Genomic DNA, 23,471 nt, shown 5'->3' with positions numbered 1-23,471 from the left:
TAAGGTGGAAAGGTCGGGGTGACAGATTATAAAGGGACTTTGAATGCCACATAGGATTTTGTATTTGATCCTAGAGGTAATGGGAAGCCATTGGAGTCTGTTGAGGTAGGGAGTGAGTGGGAGGTATGGTTGACATGAATTTTAGGAAAATCACTTTGACAGCCAAATAGAAGGTATGTGAAAAGAGACTTTTGGTAGACTAGCAGACTTTTGCTATAGTCCAGGTGATGTAGGCCTGCACTAAGATGGTAGCCGTGTCGGAGAAGGGCATGAGGCATGTAAGAGAGCTATATGAAGGTTAAAAACTTGATAACAGATTGAAGATGGGTGAGAGAGAAAGGAAATTTTGATCCTAGATGACTGGGAGAGTGATGACACCCTCAACTGTAATGAAATTAGGAAGAGGGGATGGTTTGGGGGAGGAGAGAAATTTTGGTTTAAGTTTTACACATGATCAGTTTAAGATATTTAAGATGATTGTAGTCATTGATATAATTGATTTCATCCTTGTTATATATAACAATAGATTTAAAAGTTAGGAAACTTTATAGACTTTCTGTTATATGTATCAGTGCATGGTAATTTCTAGAATCTAATATTAATCATAGTAATTAAGTGAGAACAAAATAGGAAAAAATAATTATCCCTTTCCCCGTAAGTATGTGTGTGTGGCTTCCAGCCAAGGGAACCATTTTAGCATTGTATCTGCAGTTTCTTCCTTTCAGATCACATTTAATTTTTCTTTATAGAAAAAGAGGGAATCCTCAGGAGATGGAGCTAGAGAACCCAAAAAAACCAAGAATGAAGGAGCCTAACACAGAGAATCAGGAACTATGGGGAGAGGACCAGGTATGAATCTTTTAATTTTATAGTAACATTTCATTTTAACTTGAAGGTTCACAATTTCTAGGTATTGCATTATTCCTAATATTATGATATTTTTTGCCCATCAGTCCTCCCGTAGATGTATATTTGTATTTTGCTAGATTTTCATATTTATTTTAAAAACAAATATAATTTGGAATTTGGAAATTAGCTTCTCTTCCTACAGGGAATTTTGTGTTCTTTATAAAATGAATTAAAATTTTTAAGATTGCATTTAGGTGATTTTAATACTTAAACTAGAAGGAACTTATTTTTAGTTAGTTGTTTGAAGCTGCCTCCTATTACACACTATTGCCTAGTTAGATTTTTTTTTTTATTTAAGTAACAAATTACTTTCCTATAAATAGTCATTCTAATAAGAAAGAGCAGTGAACTTGGAATCAGGAGATTAGGGTTCAAATCACAGCTTTGAAATCCTCCTAGTTATATAACCCCAGGTGAGATAAAAACCACTCTGAGCTTCAGTTTCTTTATCTGTAAAAATGGGAATGTTATCACTTGTACTTAGCAGGGCTTTTACGAAGAAAGCTTTTGTAAAATTTAAAGTACTATAGAATGTGAGCTGTTTTCATTGAGGTTAAAGATATAGGTTAGCAAAGTGAGCTCTGGACTAGGAGTTGAGACATTATTGTAGTCCTATTTCTGCCCTTGGGTATATGTAAAAAAGTCTAGAACATTGTTCTAGACTTGTTACTTCATCTGTGGAATTGAACTAGATAAACATTTCTGACCATTGTTAACATTCTGTAATTCTGAGGTGCTTGAACTCTTAATTATAGGATTCTTTTAAGTCTTAGAGCATTAGCATAGTTGTTTATTGTGATTCAGATTGTAAAATATTGTAAGAAGCTGTAGTAAATAAAATCATTTTCTTTTTTATAATCTTGTAAATTATAGCAATACTTGTTGAAAGAAGGAAAGAAATACTCTAGGTCCAGAGAGAAGCCAATACAAGAACATGCCATTACTAGGTAATTTTTCTTTTATTTTGTTATAAACAGTATTCCTTTTTTTAAAAACCAAATAAATACAAAGCTTAGAATATTATATTTAACTATATATTTTAACTCTTTTACGTTCTCACAAAGGAGCATGGGTCTTTCTCTTCTATCTTTCCTGTCATTTTTAGAGAAGATATTAATTTCACTTTTTTCTTATTCCTAATCCTGAGCTCATATAATTAATTTTTAAGCAGAATGTCTGGTTTTTGAAACTGGATCAGTGAAATATATTAGCTCTTCAGGACTGCCTGATGATATCAGAAAAATAGAACTAAAATCCAAATTCCTTCTAGTTAAAAGCACTTTCCACAGACTAGTAATCATTGAACTTTTTAAAATCATATGTCTGCATCATTAAAAATTTTTTGAGCCTGCATCCTTAATATGTGTGTATTTATGGACATGTACTACCATGTTAATAATTACTTATATAACTTTTATGAAAGGTAGATATTTTAAAATGATATGATAAATGTAAACTATTTGATTCTAGGTCAATAGGGAGCCACTAGCATTTATTGAGAAGAGTTTGATCCCTACATGGAGGTTGTATTGGAGTGTGAGTGACTTAAGTCAGGAAGACCAGTTAGAATACTATTGAAATTATTTGATCCAGAGATGATAAATGCCTGAATTAGCTGTGTGAAAAGAGGAGGGTGACAAATGTGAGACATGTGGAGGAAGGACCAGTAAGTTTTGGCAGTTAAGTATGTAGATGTGGGGGTAAAGAAAAGTAAATAGTTGAAGACAACATTGTATTTATATAATTACTCTAATTCTCCCAATCTTTGAAATTGAGAATCTTAAAGTGGGCCATATCATGGAGTTCCTTCGTTGACTTTGCTGTGAGCTCATCCTTCCCACTAACAAGAGCTTCCCTTGCTTCTTGGTCTTTCTGTTTAGATACCAGCATCTTTTCAGGATTACCCCATACTTTCTATTCTGTTTTGTTTTGCTCAGAAATTCTCTGAACCAGAAAGAAGTACTTGAAGAAAAGAGTACTGGTCAAGACATTGCAAATGAGGGATTTTGGCAGACCCCTTCTTTTGTGGTTGGCAAGGTCCCTGTCAGGAAGGTAAGTCTCCAATTACTTGGACCAACCACATAGCTCTTATTGTCAATTTTTTTCTAAGATATTAAAAGATCTTCAGCCAGAAAATTTTTATTGCCATATATGAATACTTTAAAAATATTTCTTTTAGGCTAGAGAGGTTGGACTGGTCTGGAAATGAGTTATCAGTTACTTCTTTGTCCCCAGAAAGGAGAAAGTATTGAACATAGCATTCTTCAAATTTGTTCTGTATAAGCAAGGTGGGTTGGATGATCCCATAGAAAACCTTTTAGTTATCAAATTACCATAGGGCTAGAGAGTAAGGAGGTGGTCTTTGTAAGTTTTCAGGTACAAATCTTTTAAGTCTTGAAGGTTTGTGCATGAAGGATAGAGATTTACAGTACATTTTTCTTCACTTCTTTTGCTTGGATAAAGAGTGGTGCAATAAATTCAATCCACCATAATCTAGAATACTTCTCTTTCCTAGCAGTCTTCCTTTCTCAAGTGCATGTGTCTGAGTGAGTCAAGGTTAAAGACTACAAGCAGCTTTTACACCTCTGCTAAATTATGATTTATGTAGTCATGGCATGACTTTGACTCTTCTGCTTTCTAATGGCAAGAGTACACAACTGCTTTTTTTTTTTTTTAATTTTAGCTCATCCTTCTAATGTTGGATGTTTCTTTCTGTTTCTGCCTAATTTGTGTAAAAAATAAATCTATTTGTATTTTACTCAAAAAGTTCCCTGTTCATTGTTATTTTGACTATTATTTCATTTACAAAACATATTGTTATGAACTGTAATTCAACTCTTTCCTATGTAAACAGGTTAACTGTTTGCACGATGATTGTTGTGTATGTATCTGGTCAAGTACCAGAATCTACTGTGGAAGGGGGAGAGGTATTCCTTGCCCTATCAAATCTATGAAAATGAAGCTGGCATAGGATTCAATAATAGAATTTTTTTTTTCTTGTTCATTTTAATCCCAGGCAAAGTTCTGTCAAGTGTGTATAATATCCTTGAACTGCTTTTCAAGTTCACTCTAGTAGGGTTATTGGAAGTGCCAAAATGTTTTACATATAGGGATAAAAAATGAATGTGATTTAGATTGTGACATGCAGGTTTTTCATTGTCCATTGAATAAGATATCCAAAAAGAGAGAAGAATCTTAAGAAATAAAAAAGATGTACTGTTATTTAGTAAATTAATCTAGATGCTAACTCTTTTGCCTATTTTCACTATGAAATAGTTTCATAAATTTTCATTTATTTATTTTTTGCTGAGGCAATTGGGGTTAAGTGACTTGCTCAGGGTCACACAGCTAGGAAGTGTTAAGTGTCTGAGACTAGATTTGAACTCAGATCTTCCTTACTTCAGGCCTGGTACTCTATCCACTGCTCCACCTAACTGCTCCTGAAATCTTTAAGAATGTATAAATTGATGATTTAAGATTCTGATGAAGAAGAGAAGTCTTTCATAGACAATTTTCTATAATAAATTATATTTTTTGAGTTACAGAGTTGACTAAGATCAACTAAGATCACAAGTTCCTGGTATCTTTTTAATGAATGAAAAAGCATTTAATAGAGAAAAATGAAAAAGCCTCAAAGATTGTTTTGGATGAGGTAATTTCCATGCATCTGTTAAAATTATATGATTCTCTGTGATCAATGTAATTGTATACCTTTGTATCAACATCTGTTGAGGTATAAAACTTGCTTATTGGGGTGTTCATCATTGTCTTGGAAGATGAGCTGTACAAAGTCAAATAAGTAGACAAGGGATTCCCTGTTAATGTTTCTCCAAATAGTCTTGGTTGCATATAACATTATGCTGATTGTACTGAATTATAGGAGCTACTCATTGAGAATCATAGTTATAGAAAAGAGATTGGTTTATGATATAATGCATGCTGAAAAGATGAAGTGAAGGATAAAATAGGTGTCTAATTTGGCTAAACTTATGACCTGAAGCTGTATGGATAACCTATTGAGCACATGTATCAATTTATAGGTATCTTGTACAAGTAGATGGTGAATTGGCTCCAAATTTGAATAAGAGGAGGCAATTGCTCTAGATCATTCTTGGGAAAGTGTGTTTTCAGCAATTGTAGGTTGCTTACTGCTGCAGAAGCTCAAATTTTATTTAAAAAATAACCATATATACTTGCTGAGTATAAATGCCATCGATTCATGGAACACCAGGATTTCACAAGAAACAAAATTCCCAAGAAGCAATGAAAATTTGCACAGTGAGTGTGAGGAGCCTGCAGCATGAGAAAACCTGCATTAAAAACATCAACATAGATGACTAAAAAAAAGTTGTGTGCTGGTTATGTATGAAGTGAGAGATAACAGGAACAGTGAGTGTGTTATTTTTTTTTTTTCAGTTGCCAATCTACTTTATTCACTTTAGGTGTAATTTAAAATATACAGCATGATAGTAAGATTAAATATACAAAACTAAGGAGTCACAAGGGCTTCATTTTGGGATGAGAAACTGGAGGGGAAAAAACTCATTTTAAGGTTTATAGAAAGGACTGGATGATTATTTGTCATAAGGAAGGTGTAGAATTAAAAGATAATTGCATAGACCAAGAATAGCACTGGTTTCAGGAACTTTGAATTCACTGGGAGCTTGAATTTGCAACTCAAAAGTATAAACATTAAATAATTACTTAAAATTGCTCTGCATAGTACTCATGTACATTAAAGATACATAGAATGGTGTAGAAATAAGAAAGCTGAGTTAGCAATTCATGTTTTGGATTGAATAATAAATGTAGTAAATGTTTCTGCTTTTTATTTTATGTGTCAGTTCAAATATACATATTTATTTGCTAGTAGTCTAGAATCAGGACCATGGAGAAAATGAGTAATTCAATTGACTAGTTTTATTTAGCCTTAAACTTTAGACTAAGCCAAAGCAAAAGTTAGACTATCATTAGTCTTCATATGATGACTTAATCTGTGTATTTAGAATATTGGAATTTCCCCTTATTTATAAGATCATTGCTTCTAGAAATGCCCATCCTACTAACTGTTCTTTGCCTGAGTCTCCAAACCTTGTAGGAGAACCTTGGGTAGAAGCTATAGCCCTCCACATGACTTATTTGACGTTGGTGGATTTCCTAGTATATTTTCTTTTAGTTAAGTTCAGCTTAACAAACAATGAATATCAAGGATGGCACTGGTATAGACAGAATGGTCTAATATATAGTATTAATAGTATTTAACCAAGAAACTATCATAGTCAGGACTGTAATTGTTTAGAATGAATATATTAGTATTCCCACTTGGTGTTCTTGACAGCTATAATAATCCTACTCAATAGCTTTTTCATATTTTAGTCATTATAGGATACTTGGTTTTAAGTACAGTATCAGACATGTTATTGCTTTATTTTTGAGGCAAGATTTTAGAGAGAATGCAGCAGTTTTTGTGTGAGACTTGAAGCAAATGTAACAAAATAGAATTTGCCTGTCATAGCCCTTTCAGTAGTGTGAAAGGCTATAAAATCAAAAGATTTAATTAATTGGATAAGAATATGTAATGATAATAATAATAGATATTAATGACATTAATACCATTTTCTTTCAGGATAATGAATCTGTAATATTCAAAACTACACCGATGGAACAAACATTCCCTTTGAGGTGAGATATTTGAGCATTCTTCAGCATTAAGTGATGAATTATAATTATATTTTTCATTTTAACTCGTTTTGGACCCCAGGCCTCATTTTGTAAAAATGTGGCTAAATCCCTTTAAACTAGTCCTGGGTTTTCATAGGAAAAGAATATTTGAACACACAAGGCTAAGAGAACAGCAAGAGGATACTGTAAAAAAAAAAAAAATCTTCTCTGCTTCATTAGTCATCAAGTGTTTATCATAGTGAGAGGCTATATAGTTTATTCTCTGTGGGGGTAGGATTGAGCATAAACAGTATGTGTTTCAGTATAGAGTAATTTTTATCAGCTTTCTGCCTCACTTTTCTTCTCTCCTTTCACTTCACTCCTTATGTCCCTATTTGGGAGCATAATGTACTTCATCAAAATGATTGAAATGATCTGATATATGCCACTTTTGTTCCCCTCTTTCACTTCTCAGTACTTTGTTGTTTTTTTTTTCCTTTTCTCTCTCCTCTAGCAAGAGAAGAAAAAAAATCCCAACTCTCTATTTAAAGTCTGATCCCCCAATAGCACCACTGAACCCATTCTTTCCCACCTCTTTCAGGTTCTTGCTTCCGTAGCTCTCTCTATGATTACCACAAATTGACTGTGTCTGAAAATCTGTGTTTTATTCTGTACTTCTTGTCCATTTGCATTTCTGTCAGTAGGGGTGGAGGGCAACAAAATTCAATATCGTTCTTCTAGTATTGTGTTTGGTCCTTAAATCTTTCAAAGTTGTTTTCCTTGACAGTATTTTCTATTCATTGTATAAATTATTCTCTCCCTGCATACAGTTCATACATCTGTCCAGGATTCTCTTAAATTACCTGGCATAATTTCCTAGGGCTTAAAAAATATTCCATTACAGTCATTTACTGTGATTTGTTTAGGCAACCCTAATTAATGGACTCTAATCTAGTTCTTTGTTATAATATTTTAAAATTCTTTGCTACATCAAAAAGTACTGGTATAAAATATTTTTGTATATACAGATTATTGTCCTTTGTCTTTGATCTCTTTTTTAGGGGGGGGATAAGTATAGTAATGATATTTCTGGCTAACAGGATATATACTATTTAGTAACTTTTTGAGTTTAGTTTCAAATTGTTTTCTAGAATGGCTGAACTAATTTGCAACTCCACCAAAACTGATCAGTGTGGTTGTCTTCCTTCTATATTCTTTCCAATAATTGCCATTTTTCTTTTTTTCATCTTTGCTAATCTGATGCTTTTGAGGTAGAACCTCAGAGTGGTTTTAATTTGCCTGTTAGTAATAGTAATTTAGAACACTTTTTCATATAATTTTTGATAGCTTGAATTTTGTCCTTTGAGCATTATCCAGATATTTTGACTATTTATCTTTTGGGGAATGGCTCTTGTTTTTATAGATTTTTTTTGGTTTTGTTTTAAAATAAGTTTTAAAACATTTTTAAAAATATGTACAAATATAGTTTTCATCATTGACCCTTGCAAAACCTTGTGTTGTAAATTTTTCTCCCTTCTTTCCCCCCACCTCTCTCCCCTAGACAGCACATAATCCAATATAAATTAAACATATTGCAGTTCTTCTATTGTTTTTTATGTATTCAGATTATCTCCCTAAGGGTCTTTAAATGCCAGACTTATAAAAATTTGCTGCTTCAGAGAACTTGCTGCAAAAATTTTCCCCCCAGTTGCTTTTTCCTGTTTTAGCATCTTTTTCCCAATGCTACCAATGGTTTATAACTGAAACAATGTGCTTTCATTTTATAGCTCTCTTCTTTTTTACCTCAGAGCTGGATCATCTTTTCATTATCTTTTTCTTTTTAATTTCCATCAGGATCCATTCTCCAAAGTTAAAGTCATTTAAAAAAAAATTTTTTTTTTAGCATGAATCCCTGATCTGCATCTTTTTCTTGTTGAATTTATGAGAAGGTACTTCTTGAACTTTAAAGTGCCATAGAGAACTATGAATTACAGGTAGAATGAATGATGTAATTTTTCTGGTGCCTCAGGCATGCTTTGTTGTTAGAATCCTTACAAGCTGTTAAGTCATTAGAATTAATAGATACAATAATTATCTAATTTAGCATGGTTCACTTTGATTGATCTGATCTTACAAGGAGATGTTATGGGCCAGAAATTGAAACAAGGTACTAAGTGGAACTGATAGAAACAATGCTTGTGTTCACACCTTTAGAGAGCGCATATAAGCAAGAAGCTCCCAGGGTCAAAGGGCACTCTGGGACAGACACAGAGGCACTCTGGGAGATTGAGAGCCAGAACCCCTCTCTTGGAGGTAAGACAGATTTATTCCAACTTTCACCTTGGTGCTGGCTGGAGACCTTTGGAAGAAGAGAAGCCGAAGCTGACGAAGGCAAAAGATTAGCAGCAAGAGCTCTTGGAACTAAGCAGTTAACCTATCTGGTCCCTTCCATTCACCACTTTCTGGATTTCTCCACATCACCTGGCGATTATCTAAAGATAGTGGAGTTGCTCGCATTGGACACTGCCCTTCTGGTGGGTTATAAAACTTGTCTGCTGGAGCCAGTGCATCTTTATCAAAAATTTAAAAATTAATCTTATAGAGAACTAACTAGGATTAAATTTGATGAGCATCTTTATGCCATTAGTCACTACCATAGCCTATGTATTTGCAGCACTTTAAGATTTGTAACGATTTTCTTCATAACAACAAAATAATTTTGTAAGATAGGTAGTGCACAGAATCCCTGTTTTACTGAGAAGAAAACAAAATTCAGAAGGAATAACAATTAACCAATATTTACCAATTGGTAATACCAATGGAAAGATGAGGATACTCAGTTTAAAAAAAAAATTAGAAATAAAAGGTATCTTATACTCCAGAAAGCTCAAATAAGGAGAAAGATTGAGATAGAGCATCTCCTCTCAGATCACCAGGTCTGCTATAAGCCTAGTCTCTCTAGCCAGTTGAGAAGGAAATAACCTTGGTGAAAAAAGAGACCTACCAGACTGCCACCACCAGTATCATTGCTGACAACTTGGCATTGACTGGTCAGGTAAGCCAACAGAGCTCTAGAGAAAGAGAGATGGAAGGCAACAAGATCGGCCAGATCAAATCATTGCCACTGCCTTGCCTCTCCCACCTTCTCTCAGAACCTGGGGGAGACAGCCCAGGACTGTGAGCCCACAGATCTGGGAATAGCTGTACATACTCTCTCCAGACCTCTGGCCTTGCTAGCTTCTAGCCTGGGCCCTGCAATCACTGTACAGGGATGCAGACCTTGTGAAGATGTGATAGCCACTATCTGCAGTTTGAGGCAGCCCCAGTTTCCTTAGTACCTTAGTGCCAGTTGCAAAAGATCACGAAAGAAGATACTTAGGCTGCCAAATGACCCAACATCTGAAATAGATGTAGTTTTATTGGGGACTTTACAGGCATTAATATCTTTGTTGCTAGCTAAAAACTATTAGATGTTTTTTCCATCTGACTTGTAATAGAAACCTCCTATGTGTGCCATCTTCCCCGTCACAGGCATTCTTAATCTTTTTTGTCTCATAGACCCCTGGGCAGTTTGATGAAGATTTATAAATTTATAAATGTATAAAATGGAATATGGAAGATTAGTGGGAAAATTGAAATCTTAGTCAATAAATTACTTTTAAAATAACATCAAATTCAGAGACCCGAAGTTAGAATGGCAACTCCTAGAGAAGACAGACTGCTTTGTTTTTCTATTAGTACCCCAGTGTTTTACATATATGTTTTCTTAATCATTAATTGATAAAAGGCCATTAGATTTGACAATTAAGAAATTGTTTATAGTTTTGGAGAAGCAGTTCCAGTTGAATAATGATGATAGAAACTGTTTAGTATAATTCACTGAACAAAGTAAGTTACTCTTTGTTATAGGAGGGTTTCTTTAACAGAAACCCTTCATTCAGAGTCTCTCCATTATTTTCTGCAAGTTTGGAATGAGTCAAGAGGATTTTTTCCCTTCTTGGGGTACTCTTATTTTTCTCATCAGTTTCATTTTATAAGCAGAGTAAGGATAATTTTCTATGATTCTCAAGTTTTTTAGAGCCATCTTCCCTGTTTTAACATGAAAATATTTGTATCATAGAATCTTAAAAACCATATAGTCCAACCTATATCTATCATGGATCCTCTCTTTGACAAAATTGTTAATTGTTTTTGTTTTAAGACTTCCAATGAGATAGAACTCATTATCCTCTGAGGTAACCTGTCCCACTTTTGTATAGTTCTCACTGTTAGGAAGTTTTTCCTTACGTCAAAAGAGTAGACCTGACTATGTGACTTCTTTTTAGTAAGTCCTGGTGGTTCCCTGTTACCTGTAGGATCAAATATAAATCCTTTAGCATTCAAAGTCCTTCTTAGTCTTCCACCCTCCCTCTTTCCAGTTGTCTTACATCCCTTATATGTTTTTAGATCCAGTAACACTGGTCTCCTTGCCATTCCTTGAATATTACACTCCATCTCAAGATTTTCTGTGGCTGGGCCCAATACTTGGAATTCTCTTTCCTCATCTCTGTCTCTTAGCTTCTTTCTAGATCCAACTAAAACCTCACCTTCTTTAGGAAGCCTTTCTCTAATCTCCATAATTTAATTTCCCTTACTCTTGATTATTTCCAAGTTATCCTGTATGTAGTTTGTACATAACTGTTGACTCCTCTTTCAGATGTGAACTCCTTGAGAACATGGGCTACCTTTTTTCTTTCTTGCATCCTTTCATTTATAGTGTTTGGCATATAGTAGGAGTTTAGTAAAGGTTTATTGAATAAGTATTGACATCAAGGAAAAATTGGCTTCATTCTTTTTTTTTTTTCTCAGTAGTGTCTTATTTCCCCAATTACATGTAAGATAGTTTTTAGCATTCATTTTGTTAAGATTTTGAGTTCGATTTTTTTCTCCCTAAGACATCAAACAATCTGATATAGGTTATACAAGTACAATCATTGTAAATATTTTCATAGGAGTTATGTTGTGAAAGAAAAATCAGAACAACAACAACAAAAAACCATGAGAAAGAAAAAACAAACCAAAAAAAAGGTGAAAATAGTATTCTTCGATGTGCATTCAATATCCATATTTCTCTCGATACAGATAGCATTTTTCATTCCAAATCTATTGGAATTATGTTGGTTCACTGTATTGCTGAAAAGAGCTAAATCTATCATAGTTGATAACCACATACTCTTGCTAATACTGTGTACAATGTTCTCCTAGTTCTGCTCACTTCACTCAGCATCAATTCATATAAGTCTTTGTAGGCTTTACTGAAATCAGCTTGTTCATCATGTCTTGTAGAACAATTACATTGTTATAATCATATGGCATAGTTTATTCAGCCATTTCCCAATTGATGGGCATCCATTCAATTTCCAATTCCTTGACACAACAAAAAAAAGTTGCTGCAAATTTTCAACATGTGGATTCTTTCCCCTCTTTTATGTGATCTCTTTGGAATTTATTGAGTGGGGGAAGATTGACACAGTTGACCCATTTTAGGAAAATGAGTGACTGCTGAATGAGGAATAGACTCGAGTAGAGATATCTAAACTATTATCCTTTCTTTAGTCCATTCTAACCAAATACTTTTCTTTTTAAAAACATTTTTGACATTCATTTTTCAATTACAGATACACCAATGTTTTTTACCATTTTAAAAATGTTGGGGTTTCATATTCTTTCCTTCTTTTTCCCTCTCCTTCCTTAAGACAAGCAATTTGATATGTTATTTGGATTTCAGTCCTGCAAAACATTTTTATATTAGCCATGTTGCAAAAGAGAACATAAACCAAAATCCTTCAAGAATCAAAGTTAAAAAAAAAAGTATGCTTCTATCTTCAGTCAGACTCCTGTTCTTTCAATAGAGGTGGAAAGCATTTTTCATCATATATTCTTCAGAATTGTCTTGGATCATTATTTTGCTGAAAATGATTGTCACTTACTTCATTAGCTCATGTAAGTCTTAACAGGTTTTTCTGAAAGCACTGTATTTATCTTCTCTTATACAGTAGTATTCCATCACAATCATAAACCATATCTTGGTCAGCCATTCCCCACTTGATGGGCATTTCCTTGATTTCCAGTTTTTTGCATCACAAAAAAGTTACTATAAATATTTTTGTACATACAGGTCCTTTTCCTTTTTTTGTTCTCTTCATAATGCAAACCTAGTGGTTTGCTGGGTCAAAGAATATGCAGAGTTTTATATCCCTTTATATATGTCTCTTATTTCTGTCCACATATAGTGAGTTATCCTTGGAATCCTTTGAGTAGAAGTTCATAGTTTGTTGGGATGCTGTGGGTTGGGGTTGGAAGAGGATTGCTGCTCTCATACAATTTTGGCATTCTTTCAGTCTTCCTTTTTCACTTTGGATTTTCTTGAATCTTCTGATTTGTCTTCTTTAGGAAGACTAATTCTCTTAATGTGATCTTTTCAACCTTGTGCTTGAGATTAAGGGGCAGAGCTTCACAAGCTGGTTATTTACAGGGCAACAACTAGCTTTTCTCTTCACTCCCAGTGTTGAATCTTTCCTCCTATCTAATCGTTCAGGATAGAAAGGTGAGAATATCTCCTGATGCTATCTGAGCAAGTACTTCCTTTAGGACTTCTTCCTCTTACTCCACTATCAGGCACCTGGCATTTAGTTGATAAAAGAGGCTTTTGGTAAGTAAATATAGCTCTTCTCTACACATAGGTAAGGAGGGAACCCTTTTCTGAGTTTTTATATCTTTGTTCCCCTTATTCTCCCCCCTCCCTTTTTTATGTGGTAGCCAGTTTTGCCTGTCAATAAAATTCAGTGTATTCCTGTGGGTAGAGTTAAATAGAAATTTATAAAATTTGTATTCTAGGTCAGAACAGATAACTCTGGAGGTGAAGCCTGGAAATAACGAGAAGCTGTCGAAGAAAAAAGGTGACAAAGTAAGTATTTTTAAATTATAGATTTTTTTTTTACAACTTACAATCTATCAGACATAACTTTAATTCTTAGAAGATAATATAACTTGTTATTTGTTTAGTAATATATTTTTGGGAAATGGTTTAGATAGGGTAGCCAAAAGCTTTAATGGAATTTTAAGCTTTAATATCTTTTAATAGCTTAAAATCTTCGATTCACAAGCTCATAGAATTGAAAGTAATCAGAGAAGCCAGGAACTTCCTACATTACTGCCAAATTACTCACCTAAGGACACCTTTGGATACATATCATTCCTGGAGCATGTGCAACTACTTCATCTTCAATGGAGTTGGTTCATTCCTGTTCTGAAATAGTCTCATCTGTTACTTAGGCTTCAAATAGTCAGTGATCCTTCTTTCATTTCTCTGTGTGACATTCTTCTATCCTTCAGTTTTCAATAAGGTCAGATTTTTCTTTGTTCATTGATAGCCGTTTTCTTCTTTGTTTTTACATTGCATTTAAAAACACTTCATTTTCACTGAAAACTTAAGAGGATAGACAAATATTCTTCAAACCCTGTTACACTTCTTTTCTAAAACTCCGTACGTTAATCAAAGATAGAAAGTCATTTTGTTAAGGCAGAAATATGACTATCACATAGGTCTGGTTGTTGCAGTATTCCCTCTTTACTCATTATTTTCTGAAAGTGAGAACTTTAATAGTTTCCTGGACAACTGATATTGACAAGCTGCCTGTGGTTCCAGATTTGGAGCTGTCATTCTCCTCTTTGTTAGCATTTTTAACATAATTTTTTCTTCTATACTTCATAGAATATTATTTCTGTCCTTAAAGAACAGTATCACTCATTCCTGTCTCCTTCCTCCAATTTCTTCCAATTTAAAAAAAAAACACCCTCCTTTGGGTCCTTTGTGTTAAATAAGCTTATTAAAGCAGAACAGATTTGTACATTTTTCTATGTGTGAAAATGTGTATCATTCTGTATTTCATATCCATAACCTCTCTTTTAGGAAGCAAATAGCTTATTTAATCATTGATTCTCAGAAGATGTGATTAGTCATTGCATTTATTTCTATTTTAAAATCTTTTAAAATTGCTTTTTTCTTTTACAATAGTGTAGGCCAGGGGTCCTCAAACTTTAAATAAGGGGCTAGTTCACTGTCCCTCAGACTATTGGTGGGCCATACTATAGTAAAAACAAAAACTTTGTTTTGTGGGCCTTTAAATAAAAAAACTTCATAGCCCTGGGTGAGGGGGATAAACGTCCTTAGCTGCTGAATCTGGCCTGTGGATCATTGTTTGAGGACCCCTGGTATAGACATTGTATAAATTGTTCTTTTAGTTCTGCTTGTTTAACAATCAGTGCATCAGTCCATACAAGTCTTCCAGTATTCTCTGGATCTATCACTTTAATAATTTCTTATGTCACAATAATATTCTATTACTTTCATATATCTTTTTTTCTATCATTCCTCAATTGATTAAAACCCCTTTATTTTTTCAGTTCCTTGCTAGAGCAAAATATGTTGTTTTAAATATTTTTGTAACATGTATCTTTGTCCTTTGATTTTTTTAGGGGGTATAAGCCAGGTAGTACTCTCACTGAGTCAAAGAATACATTTAATTTAGTGATCTTTGGCCTCTACAATGGCTAAAATATGTCACAAATCTACCAACAAGCCTATTAATGTGCCTTTTCTCCCATAAACCCTACACCAATTGTAATTTTTCCTTTTTTTTTTATCTTTTGCCTATCTGATAGGTATGTAGTGGAACCTCAGAGTTGTATTCATTTGCATTTTGGTTATTAATGAATTGGAATATTGTTTCTTTTTGTTTTGTTTTTGTGAGATGATTGGGGTTAATTGTCCAAGATCATAAAACTAGTAAAAATGTTCATTGGGGCAGTTAGGTGGCGCAGTGGATAGAGCATTAGCCCTAAAGTCAGTAGGAACCAAGTTCAAATCTGGCCTCAGACACAGCTAGGAAGTGTACCTAGCTGTGTGACCCTGGGCAAGTTACTTAAACCCTCAGCAAAAAAAAAAAAAATCTGAGATCAGATTTAAATTCAGGTCTTTCCTGACTCTAGAGCCAGTGTTCTAAGCACTATGTCATCTAGCTGCCCCCCCCCCCCCCGGAATGTTATTTCTTAAATTATTAATAATATGCATCTTCTTTTGAGATCTACTTTTTCTTGTCCTTTGACCGTTTGTCTTTTAGGCAATAGTCATTGTTTATATATATTTAAATGAATTCTCTATATCATTTGGATAGCAAATCTTTACCAGAGAAATTTACTGTAAAGATTTTTTTTCCTGCATTAACTTGTTTCTCTTCTAAGTTTATCAGCATTGATTTTGTTTGTGCAGAAACTTTTTGTTATGTAAACAAAACTGTCTTTTTTTTTTTTTTTTTAACATGTGATTTATCTGTTTTTGGTAAATGAGTCTTCTCATAGTGATAGTTTGGAAAGCTTTATCACCCCTGCTATTCTGATTTGACTATAGTATTGCCTTTTCTTCCCAGTATCCATTTGAGTTTCTTGTGGTATAAGATGTTGGTCTAAACCTAATTTGTGTCATACTGCTTTGCAGTTTTCCTAACAGTTTTATTGAATCCTTTCCCTAGTAGTTGGGATCTTGTTGTTTGTCAGTTACTGTTACTTTGTTTATTCTATATCTTGTATACCTAATCTGTTACACTGATCAACTTTTCCATTTTTTAACTAGTACCAAGTAATGATGTGATGATAACTGGTTTTAGTATTATGTTTGATACCTACTTGGTCCACTATCTTTCTCATTTCTTTTCATTATTTCCCTTGAGATTCTAGATCTTTTTATTACTTCAGATGAATTATTATTTTTCCTACCTTTAATCCTTTGGTAATTAAATTAATTTGGTTCTGAATAAATAAATGAAGTTAGTTGTATTGTTTAGCTATGAATAATTAGTATTCAGTTATTAAGGTGGATCTCTGTTTTTGTGGAGTATTTTGTGGTTATATTTGTTTCGTTTCTGTGTCAGTCTTGATAAGCAGATTACCAAATATAGTTGTTTTAAGTGAAATGTTTCTTTGCCTCTCATCTTGTTAAGTTTTGTTGATAAAATGTAAAAAGCAAATAATTTGTGTAGGTTTTAATATCGTGCTAATTGCTAAAATTATTATTTCTATTAAGTTTTCATTAATTCTTTAGGTTCTCTATGTAGTCTACAAAGTTTGACAATTTTATTGCTTCTTTGCTTATCTTTATTTCTTTTTTTCTTATTTCTCATTTTTCATTTCTAATACATAGCATATAATAGTGGTTATAATGGACATTCTTTTCGTATTTCTTACTGAAAAGGCTTCTAAAAGTTCTTCATTTTATATATATATATATATAATTGGGGTTAAGTGACTTGTCCATCATTGCACAACTAAGAAGGATTAAATGGATTAAACCATATTTGAACTTGGGTCCTCCTGACTTCAGGGCTGGTGCTCTATCTACTGTACCACCTAGCTGCCCCTCCTTTTTTTTTTTTCTTTCTTTTTTTTTTTTTTTTTTTAAAGCTGAGGCAATTGGGGTTAAGTGACTTGCCCAGGGTCACACAGCTAGGAAGTGTTAAGTGTCTGAGACCAATTTTGAACTTGGGTCCTCTTACCTTCAGGGCTGGTGCTCTATCCACTGCTCCACTTAGCTTCCCTTGTCCTTTCCCCTCCCCCTCCCATATACTTTTAAGCAAAATATAGACATTGCATTTCCTCCAAAAATTTTCCTGCATCTACTATGATCTTCTGGTTTTTGAAATTGTTTTTAAAAATTATCTAATTTTATAGTTTTCCTTATATGAATTCCTGGTATAAATCTAGACCTAGTCATATGTATAGTAGTTGTTTTTATCTGTGCTAATATTTGAATTAAAACTTTTGTGTCAGTATATATTCAGGATACTGGAGAGTTGTTTTTTTTCTCTGATTTCTATCCCCCAAGTTAGGTTATTACAATTATTTGTATCACTGAAAAAAATTGGCAGGATCTCTTTTCTGTTTTTGTAGTTTATACAATTCAAATTAATTTTTTTTTCTTGGAATTTATTTGTGAAATCATTCGGTTCTGGAAGAGGGAATTTATTTTTTTATTTGCACTTTTTTAGTCTGAAATTTAATTATTTAAATTCTTTTTCTCATTTTGTTAAATTAGGTTTTTTATGAGCATTTATTAAATAAAAGTTATTAATTTTGTTGGCAAAATGAATTTGGGCAAAATAGTTTCAGAAAATTTTATTTGTTTGAATTTTTTTTTTTGCTTTTGAGGCTGGGAATTTATTTTCATTTTTCTTTTTCAGAAATCAGATTAGCTGTTACAGAAAAAAAACCAGATCACTAGTTTTATTTAGAAATTAAGTGGTAGATTTCTTCTCAGTTTCATCGATGTTGTCTTTAATTTTGAGTTCTGTTTTGGTGATAGTTGAGGTTTTTGTTGTTGCTTTTTTGTTTGTTTTTTAGTTAAATGCCCATTTTCATTGATCCATTCTTTTATTAAGAAACCTTTTTAGATTTAAAAAATTTCCCTTTAATATTAATCTGGGTGCATCCCAAACGTTTGGGTATATTATTTCATTGCTGTCATTTTTCTTGATGAAATTATCTATTGTTTCTTTGATCTGTTCTTTAATCTACCAATTATTTAGAATTAACTTCCAGTTATTCCTTTCTTTTAAAGGTCCTTTATTGAATATAATTCTATTGCATTGTGGTCAGTACATTTTTTTTTTTTTTTTTTTGACTTTTGCTTCTCTTTCTTGGAAGGTTTTTTTTTTTTTTTTTTTTGCTCTAATACATGCCCATTTTTGATAAAGTTGCTGCACATAGCTAAGAATTATGTATTTTTCCTTATACTTAAATTCAATAATCACAAAGGAGCAAGTATTTCTAACTTTTATAAAGTTCTATTTAGATCCTTATCTTCTTTCTTCTCCTTTTTGTTAAATGTTTCTAGGTCTGAAAGAGATGGATGTAAATTCTCAATTATTATAGTTTTATTTTCTATTTTTCCCTGTAAATCTATCAACTTTTTCCTCTAAGTACTTAAAATTCTGTCATTTGGTGTATGTGTGTAAATATGTGTGTATTAATATGTTATCTATGGTATCTTTAAATATAATGCAGTTTTTCTATTTATCTCCTTTAATCATGTTTATTTTTATTAGTATCTTGTTTGAGATCATGAATTCTACCCCTAATAGTTTTGAGTTCATCTCAATCAAAAATATCGTTTGCTATGTAAGATTGTGCTAGGGGACATAAAAACATTGAATAAAATAATCTCCATTTGAAAGATGCTTGCATTATAATGGGGAGACTCAACTACATATGTAAATATATACAGAATAAATATGAAGACAATATAATTAAATGTAATGTGAAGAGAATAAAAATAGAAACAGTTCTTAAATACAGTATAGTCTGAGACAGGGAGAACCTAATGGTAAGCAGCCATGTGGAAGATGAAAGAGTAGCTAGACTGAAAGAATCAAGTAAGTTTGGTTGTTGTGATAGTTGTTGTAAGAGATGATCCTGAGTGAGTAAAAATGTATTTGAAAGATCTTATGGAATTTAATTTATTAAGCATTGGCAATTAATTAAGCTTTATTAAGCATGGCAATTAATTGCAATTAATTAATTTTTAAAATGAGGATAAAAAAAGTGGGGATGAATATAGGTATTCCTTCTGTGTGTGTTTCATACTATCATGAGTTTATCTTTTAAGATATTGGAGTAGGTAGTTTATTTGGGAGAAATAGTCTGTTTTCTGATCATATCCCATTTCAGTGGTATATTTTATGAGTGGTTTTTAATTGTGTTTTTTTAATAGTTTCTTTATATATGTATGTGTGTGTGTGTATGTATTTATTAGTTTTTTATTTTCAAAACATATGTATGGATAATTTTCAACATTCATCCTTGCAAAACCTTGTATTCTAACTTTTTTCCTTCCCCCTCATTGCTTTCCAGAATGATTGGATCATTTCACAATTCCACCAACAATTTATTAGTGTCCCAGTTTTCCCACATCCCCTCGTTACTCATTATCTTTTCCTGTCATTTAGCCAATCTGAGAGGAGGATAGTGGTACCTCAGAGTTGTCTTAATTTGCATTGCTCTAATTAATAGTGATTTAGAGCACCACTATGACGACAGATGTAATCATTTGGTCATCTGAAAATTGTTCATATCCTTTGGCCATTTATCAATTAGAGAATATATTGAATTCTTATAAATTTGAGTCAATTCTTTATACATTTTAGAAAGGAAGCCTTTATCAGAACTCTTGAATTGTCTGTATTGAGCTTTTTGGTACAAACATTATGTGTGGTACAAACAAAAAGCATTGTGTTTTTTATTGTTAATATGGTGAAATCTACTTGTCTTTCTTGCATTTCTCTTTTGTCTGTAGGAACCTATAATTTTATTTTGTTACCTCCAGGAACATTATATAAAATCTTTTGGCATTTAAAACTCTTCATAATCTGGCCACCTCCTTCTTTCCAGTCTTTTAGACCTTTCTCCCCTTTCCTTCTCATATTTCAATGGATAGAATGCTAGTGTTGGAGTTAGAAAGACTCGTCTTTTGGGGTTTAAATCCAACCTCAGACACTTGTTAGTTGTGTGATCTTGGGTACGTCAACTTGATCCTATTTGTACCAGCTTTCCTATGTGTAAAATGAGCTGGAAATGGAAAAAAGATACTTTAGTATCTATTCCCAGAAAACCTCAAAATGAGGTCATGAAGAGTTGGATACAACTGAGATGACTGGACAGTAATCCCTTCACAGATTCTACAATGCACTGACATGAACTTCTTTGTTATTCCTTGAACTATACATTTCATCTCCTGACTCTGGGCATTTTCAGGGGCTGTCTCCATGCCTGAAATTTCTGTCCTAGCTTCCCAAGATTCCTTCAAATCTCAATTAAAATCCTACTTTCTACAAATAGTCGTTCCCTAATTTTAGTGCTTTTTCTCTGAAATTACCTGCAAGCTTATCCTGCATATGTTGTTTTGTACATAGTTGTTTGTTGTCCCCCCCATTAGATTGCGAGCTCCATGACAACAAGCAACACTATTTTGGTCTTTCTTGATATCCAAGCACTTAGCACAGTGCCTGGCATGGTGTCAACACTTAATAAAGATTTGGTGACTTGTCTTGATAGTTTTAGAGATTGTAGTCTTTATCATATATTATTGCTTAAGGAATAGCAACAAGAAGACTATAAGAAGATCAGTTCTGATGGATATGGCTCTCTTCAACAGTGAGATGATTCAAACCAGTTCCACTTGTGCAGTGACAAAGAAAGCCATCTATACCCACAGAGAGAACCATGGGAACAGAGTGTGGAATACAACATAGTATAAAAAAGTGGATTTTAATTTGAGAGAAACTTGGAGACATTAATAGCACTGCATAATTTCCCACATTCATTTCATCCTGAGCTCTCCTTTTTATTTAGCTCTAGATGAGTTGACTTCCTGTCCATAGCATCTGTGCAGATTTCATTTAGTGAAGGTTTGTTACAATGAACTGTTCATCCAATTTCACATCATAATTGTTTTTTTCTGTGTGGATACTTAAGCCAAACTCTTTTGAATGATTGTGGATATCATTTAGAAGGCTGTGCAGTATTCCAGGGATTGATATAGTGTGACCTACAAACAAGAAAATTTGGAGATCCAAACCATCTTAATTCCATTTGAACTGTATTCTGGCTATCTTCCCTATGACAGTGGCAAAGACCTTTGACAAGTATATATCTCTCTGTGTTCTGTCTCATGGGGTTATAACAGTGGATTTGGAATCTGTAAAACCTGTATTTGGATGCTTTCTCAGATATCAACTAAGCTGTATGACCAAACGAATCCCTTAAACTCTCTGTCTTGCTTTCCTTCCATGTAAAAATAGGGATACCCAACATGATAACTAAAGCAATATGTATTAAAAATAAAAATAAATAAAAATAGGGGTAATGTGTCTGTATTATAGGATTGTTAGGAAAATCAGATGAAATAATACATATAAAATTCTTTGAAAATATAAAAGTGCTATTTACATTTTATTATTAATTATTTTTACCAAATGAAATGCTTTCTTATAATCAATAGACAGTAGACCCAGTGGGCTTGATTTAATCATTTGTACAGCTGCAAAAATGACTGCTGTAGCAAACCACTTAGTCATAGACATGTTTCTTTCTCTTGCTTTAATCAAGGAAATTTTTTATATGTTTATAGATTGTCCTCTATAACATTTTGATGAACTGAAGAAATAGGTATATGGATAAAAAGTTTCATTGATCTTTTGGGGAGGGGGGTTGTAACAATATGTGTGACATTTTTGCTGATACTTGGTATCCTATTTTCAAACACCTTGAAAATCAGTCCTTTAATACCCTTAAAATTGCCATCATGAACCTGCCTGTATGTAGATTTATTTTAACAAAGCTTTTGTCAAGTGTCTCATACTGTTCTTGTGGAGAAGATGTTAAGAACTGGCAGTTAATACATTTAGACAGATTCAGAACTGATTAGATAGGAAAATAATCAGTGGTTTCATGTCAGCTTGGCAGAATGTCTCCAGTGGACTACTATGGACATCTGTGCAGGCTATGTGCTATTTTTATCAGTGACTTGCATAAAGGTAAAGGTGTTATGGGCATCAGATTTGCAAATGATATAGAATTGGAAGAGGATAGCTAACAATGAATGATTTGAAAAAAAAACAACAAAAAAACAGGGTCCAAAAAGATCTTATCAGACTAGAGCATTGGGCTGGGTCTTACAAGATCAAATTCCAGATAGATACACTTTGGTATAAAAAAAAAAAAAGCTTTACAAGTACAAGATGGGGAAAGAACAGCTAGACAATAGTTGTGCTAGAAAAGATTTGGGAATTTTAATAGAATACAATCTGCAAGAAAAGCCACTGAGGAAATGTTATTGAAGTGGACAGGAGATCATCTTCTCCTAAAATGCCTTCTTTTCCCAGGGACTTGCTTTTAGAGAGTTTTCTCAAACCATGCAAAAGAAGCTTGGTAAAATACAAAATATCTCTGTTGGATGTCTTAATTTTGATTCTTCAGGAGGGCCAGAAATAATGTATAAGAATGGGTTGTCACAAGATGGACAAGACAAATGTCATCTCTGCTGACTAAGTGGTTATAAAATAGTCATTGCTTACAGTGGACAAGTGTTTAATTGGTTATCTAGTATTCTTTCAGTAAACCATCTTATTTTCTATAAAGAGGAATAATTTTTCTTCCCTTTGACTTACTAACTTAAAAAAAAAATTACTATAGCTAGTGTTTCTAACATTACCTCAATTAAAAAAAAAAAGGATATAGCAGTCACTTATTGGGGAAGCTAATATTATTATTTACAAGTAATGCTAGCTCTTGTATTTTAGATTTATACTTTGTATTTTTATTTTTTAAAAAATCTTTTTGTTCCTGTCCTTTTTCATAATTTTAATACAAGTAAATGCAGTCTTTTATTAGTCTTTTTCTATAACTGCTAAAATAACCGGAATTATTTTTTTGGTTATTTGTATAATTTATTATATTTCAAGTATTCTCATAGTTGAAACATTCTTGCACCCTGATACAAATTGTATATTAACCATTTTGAATATTTTTTAGTATATTTAGACTTTGTTCTTTGGTTAATATATGTAAATATATGTACACACACATATACATATATATATTTGCAACAGTATTTTTTTTGACTCAACAGGAATTTTCAAAATTATATTATAACTTTTTATTTACAAGATATATGTATGGGTATTTTTTCAACATCGACAATTGCAAAACCTTTTGTTCCAACTTTTCCCCTCCTTTCCCCCCACTCTCTCCCCCGATGGCAGGTAGACTAATACATGTTAAATATGTTAAAGTATAAGTTAAATACAATATAT

General features: G+C 32.9%; 1 protein-coding gene across 2 annotated transcripts in view; it reads left to right on the top strand.

The window, feature by feature from the left end:
- Positions 1-23,471, top strand: part of TOP1MT (DNA topoisomerase I mitochondrial) — a 79,365-nt gene that overhangs the window by 2,497 nt on the left and 53,397 nt on the right. For both annotated transcript variants that reach the window (XM_012542004.2, XM_012542005.3), the window contains exons 3-7: positions 750-849; positions 1,783-1,856; positions 2,847-2,961; positions 6,536-6,591; positions 13,447-13,516. In XM_012542004.2, the coding sequence (XP_012397458.1) occupies positions 750-849; positions 1,783-1,856; positions 2,847-2,961; positions 6,536-6,591; positions 13,447-13,516 (415 nt within the window). The remainder of the gene's footprint in view (positions 1-749; positions 850-1,782; positions 1,857-2,846; positions 2,962-6,535; positions 6,592-13,446; positions 13,517-23,471) is intronic.

The sequence above is a fragment of the Sarcophilus harrisii genome, chromosome 1 (genome assembly GCF_902635505.1).
Source record: "Sarcophilus harrisii chromosome 1, mSarHar1.11, whole genome shotgun sequence".
Classification (NCBI taxonomy): domain Eukaryota; kingdom Metazoa; phylum Chordata; class Mammalia; order Dasyuromorphia; family Dasyuridae; genus Sarcophilus; species Sarcophilus harrisii.
This window is presented reverse-complemented; position numbering and strand designations above follow the sequence as displayed.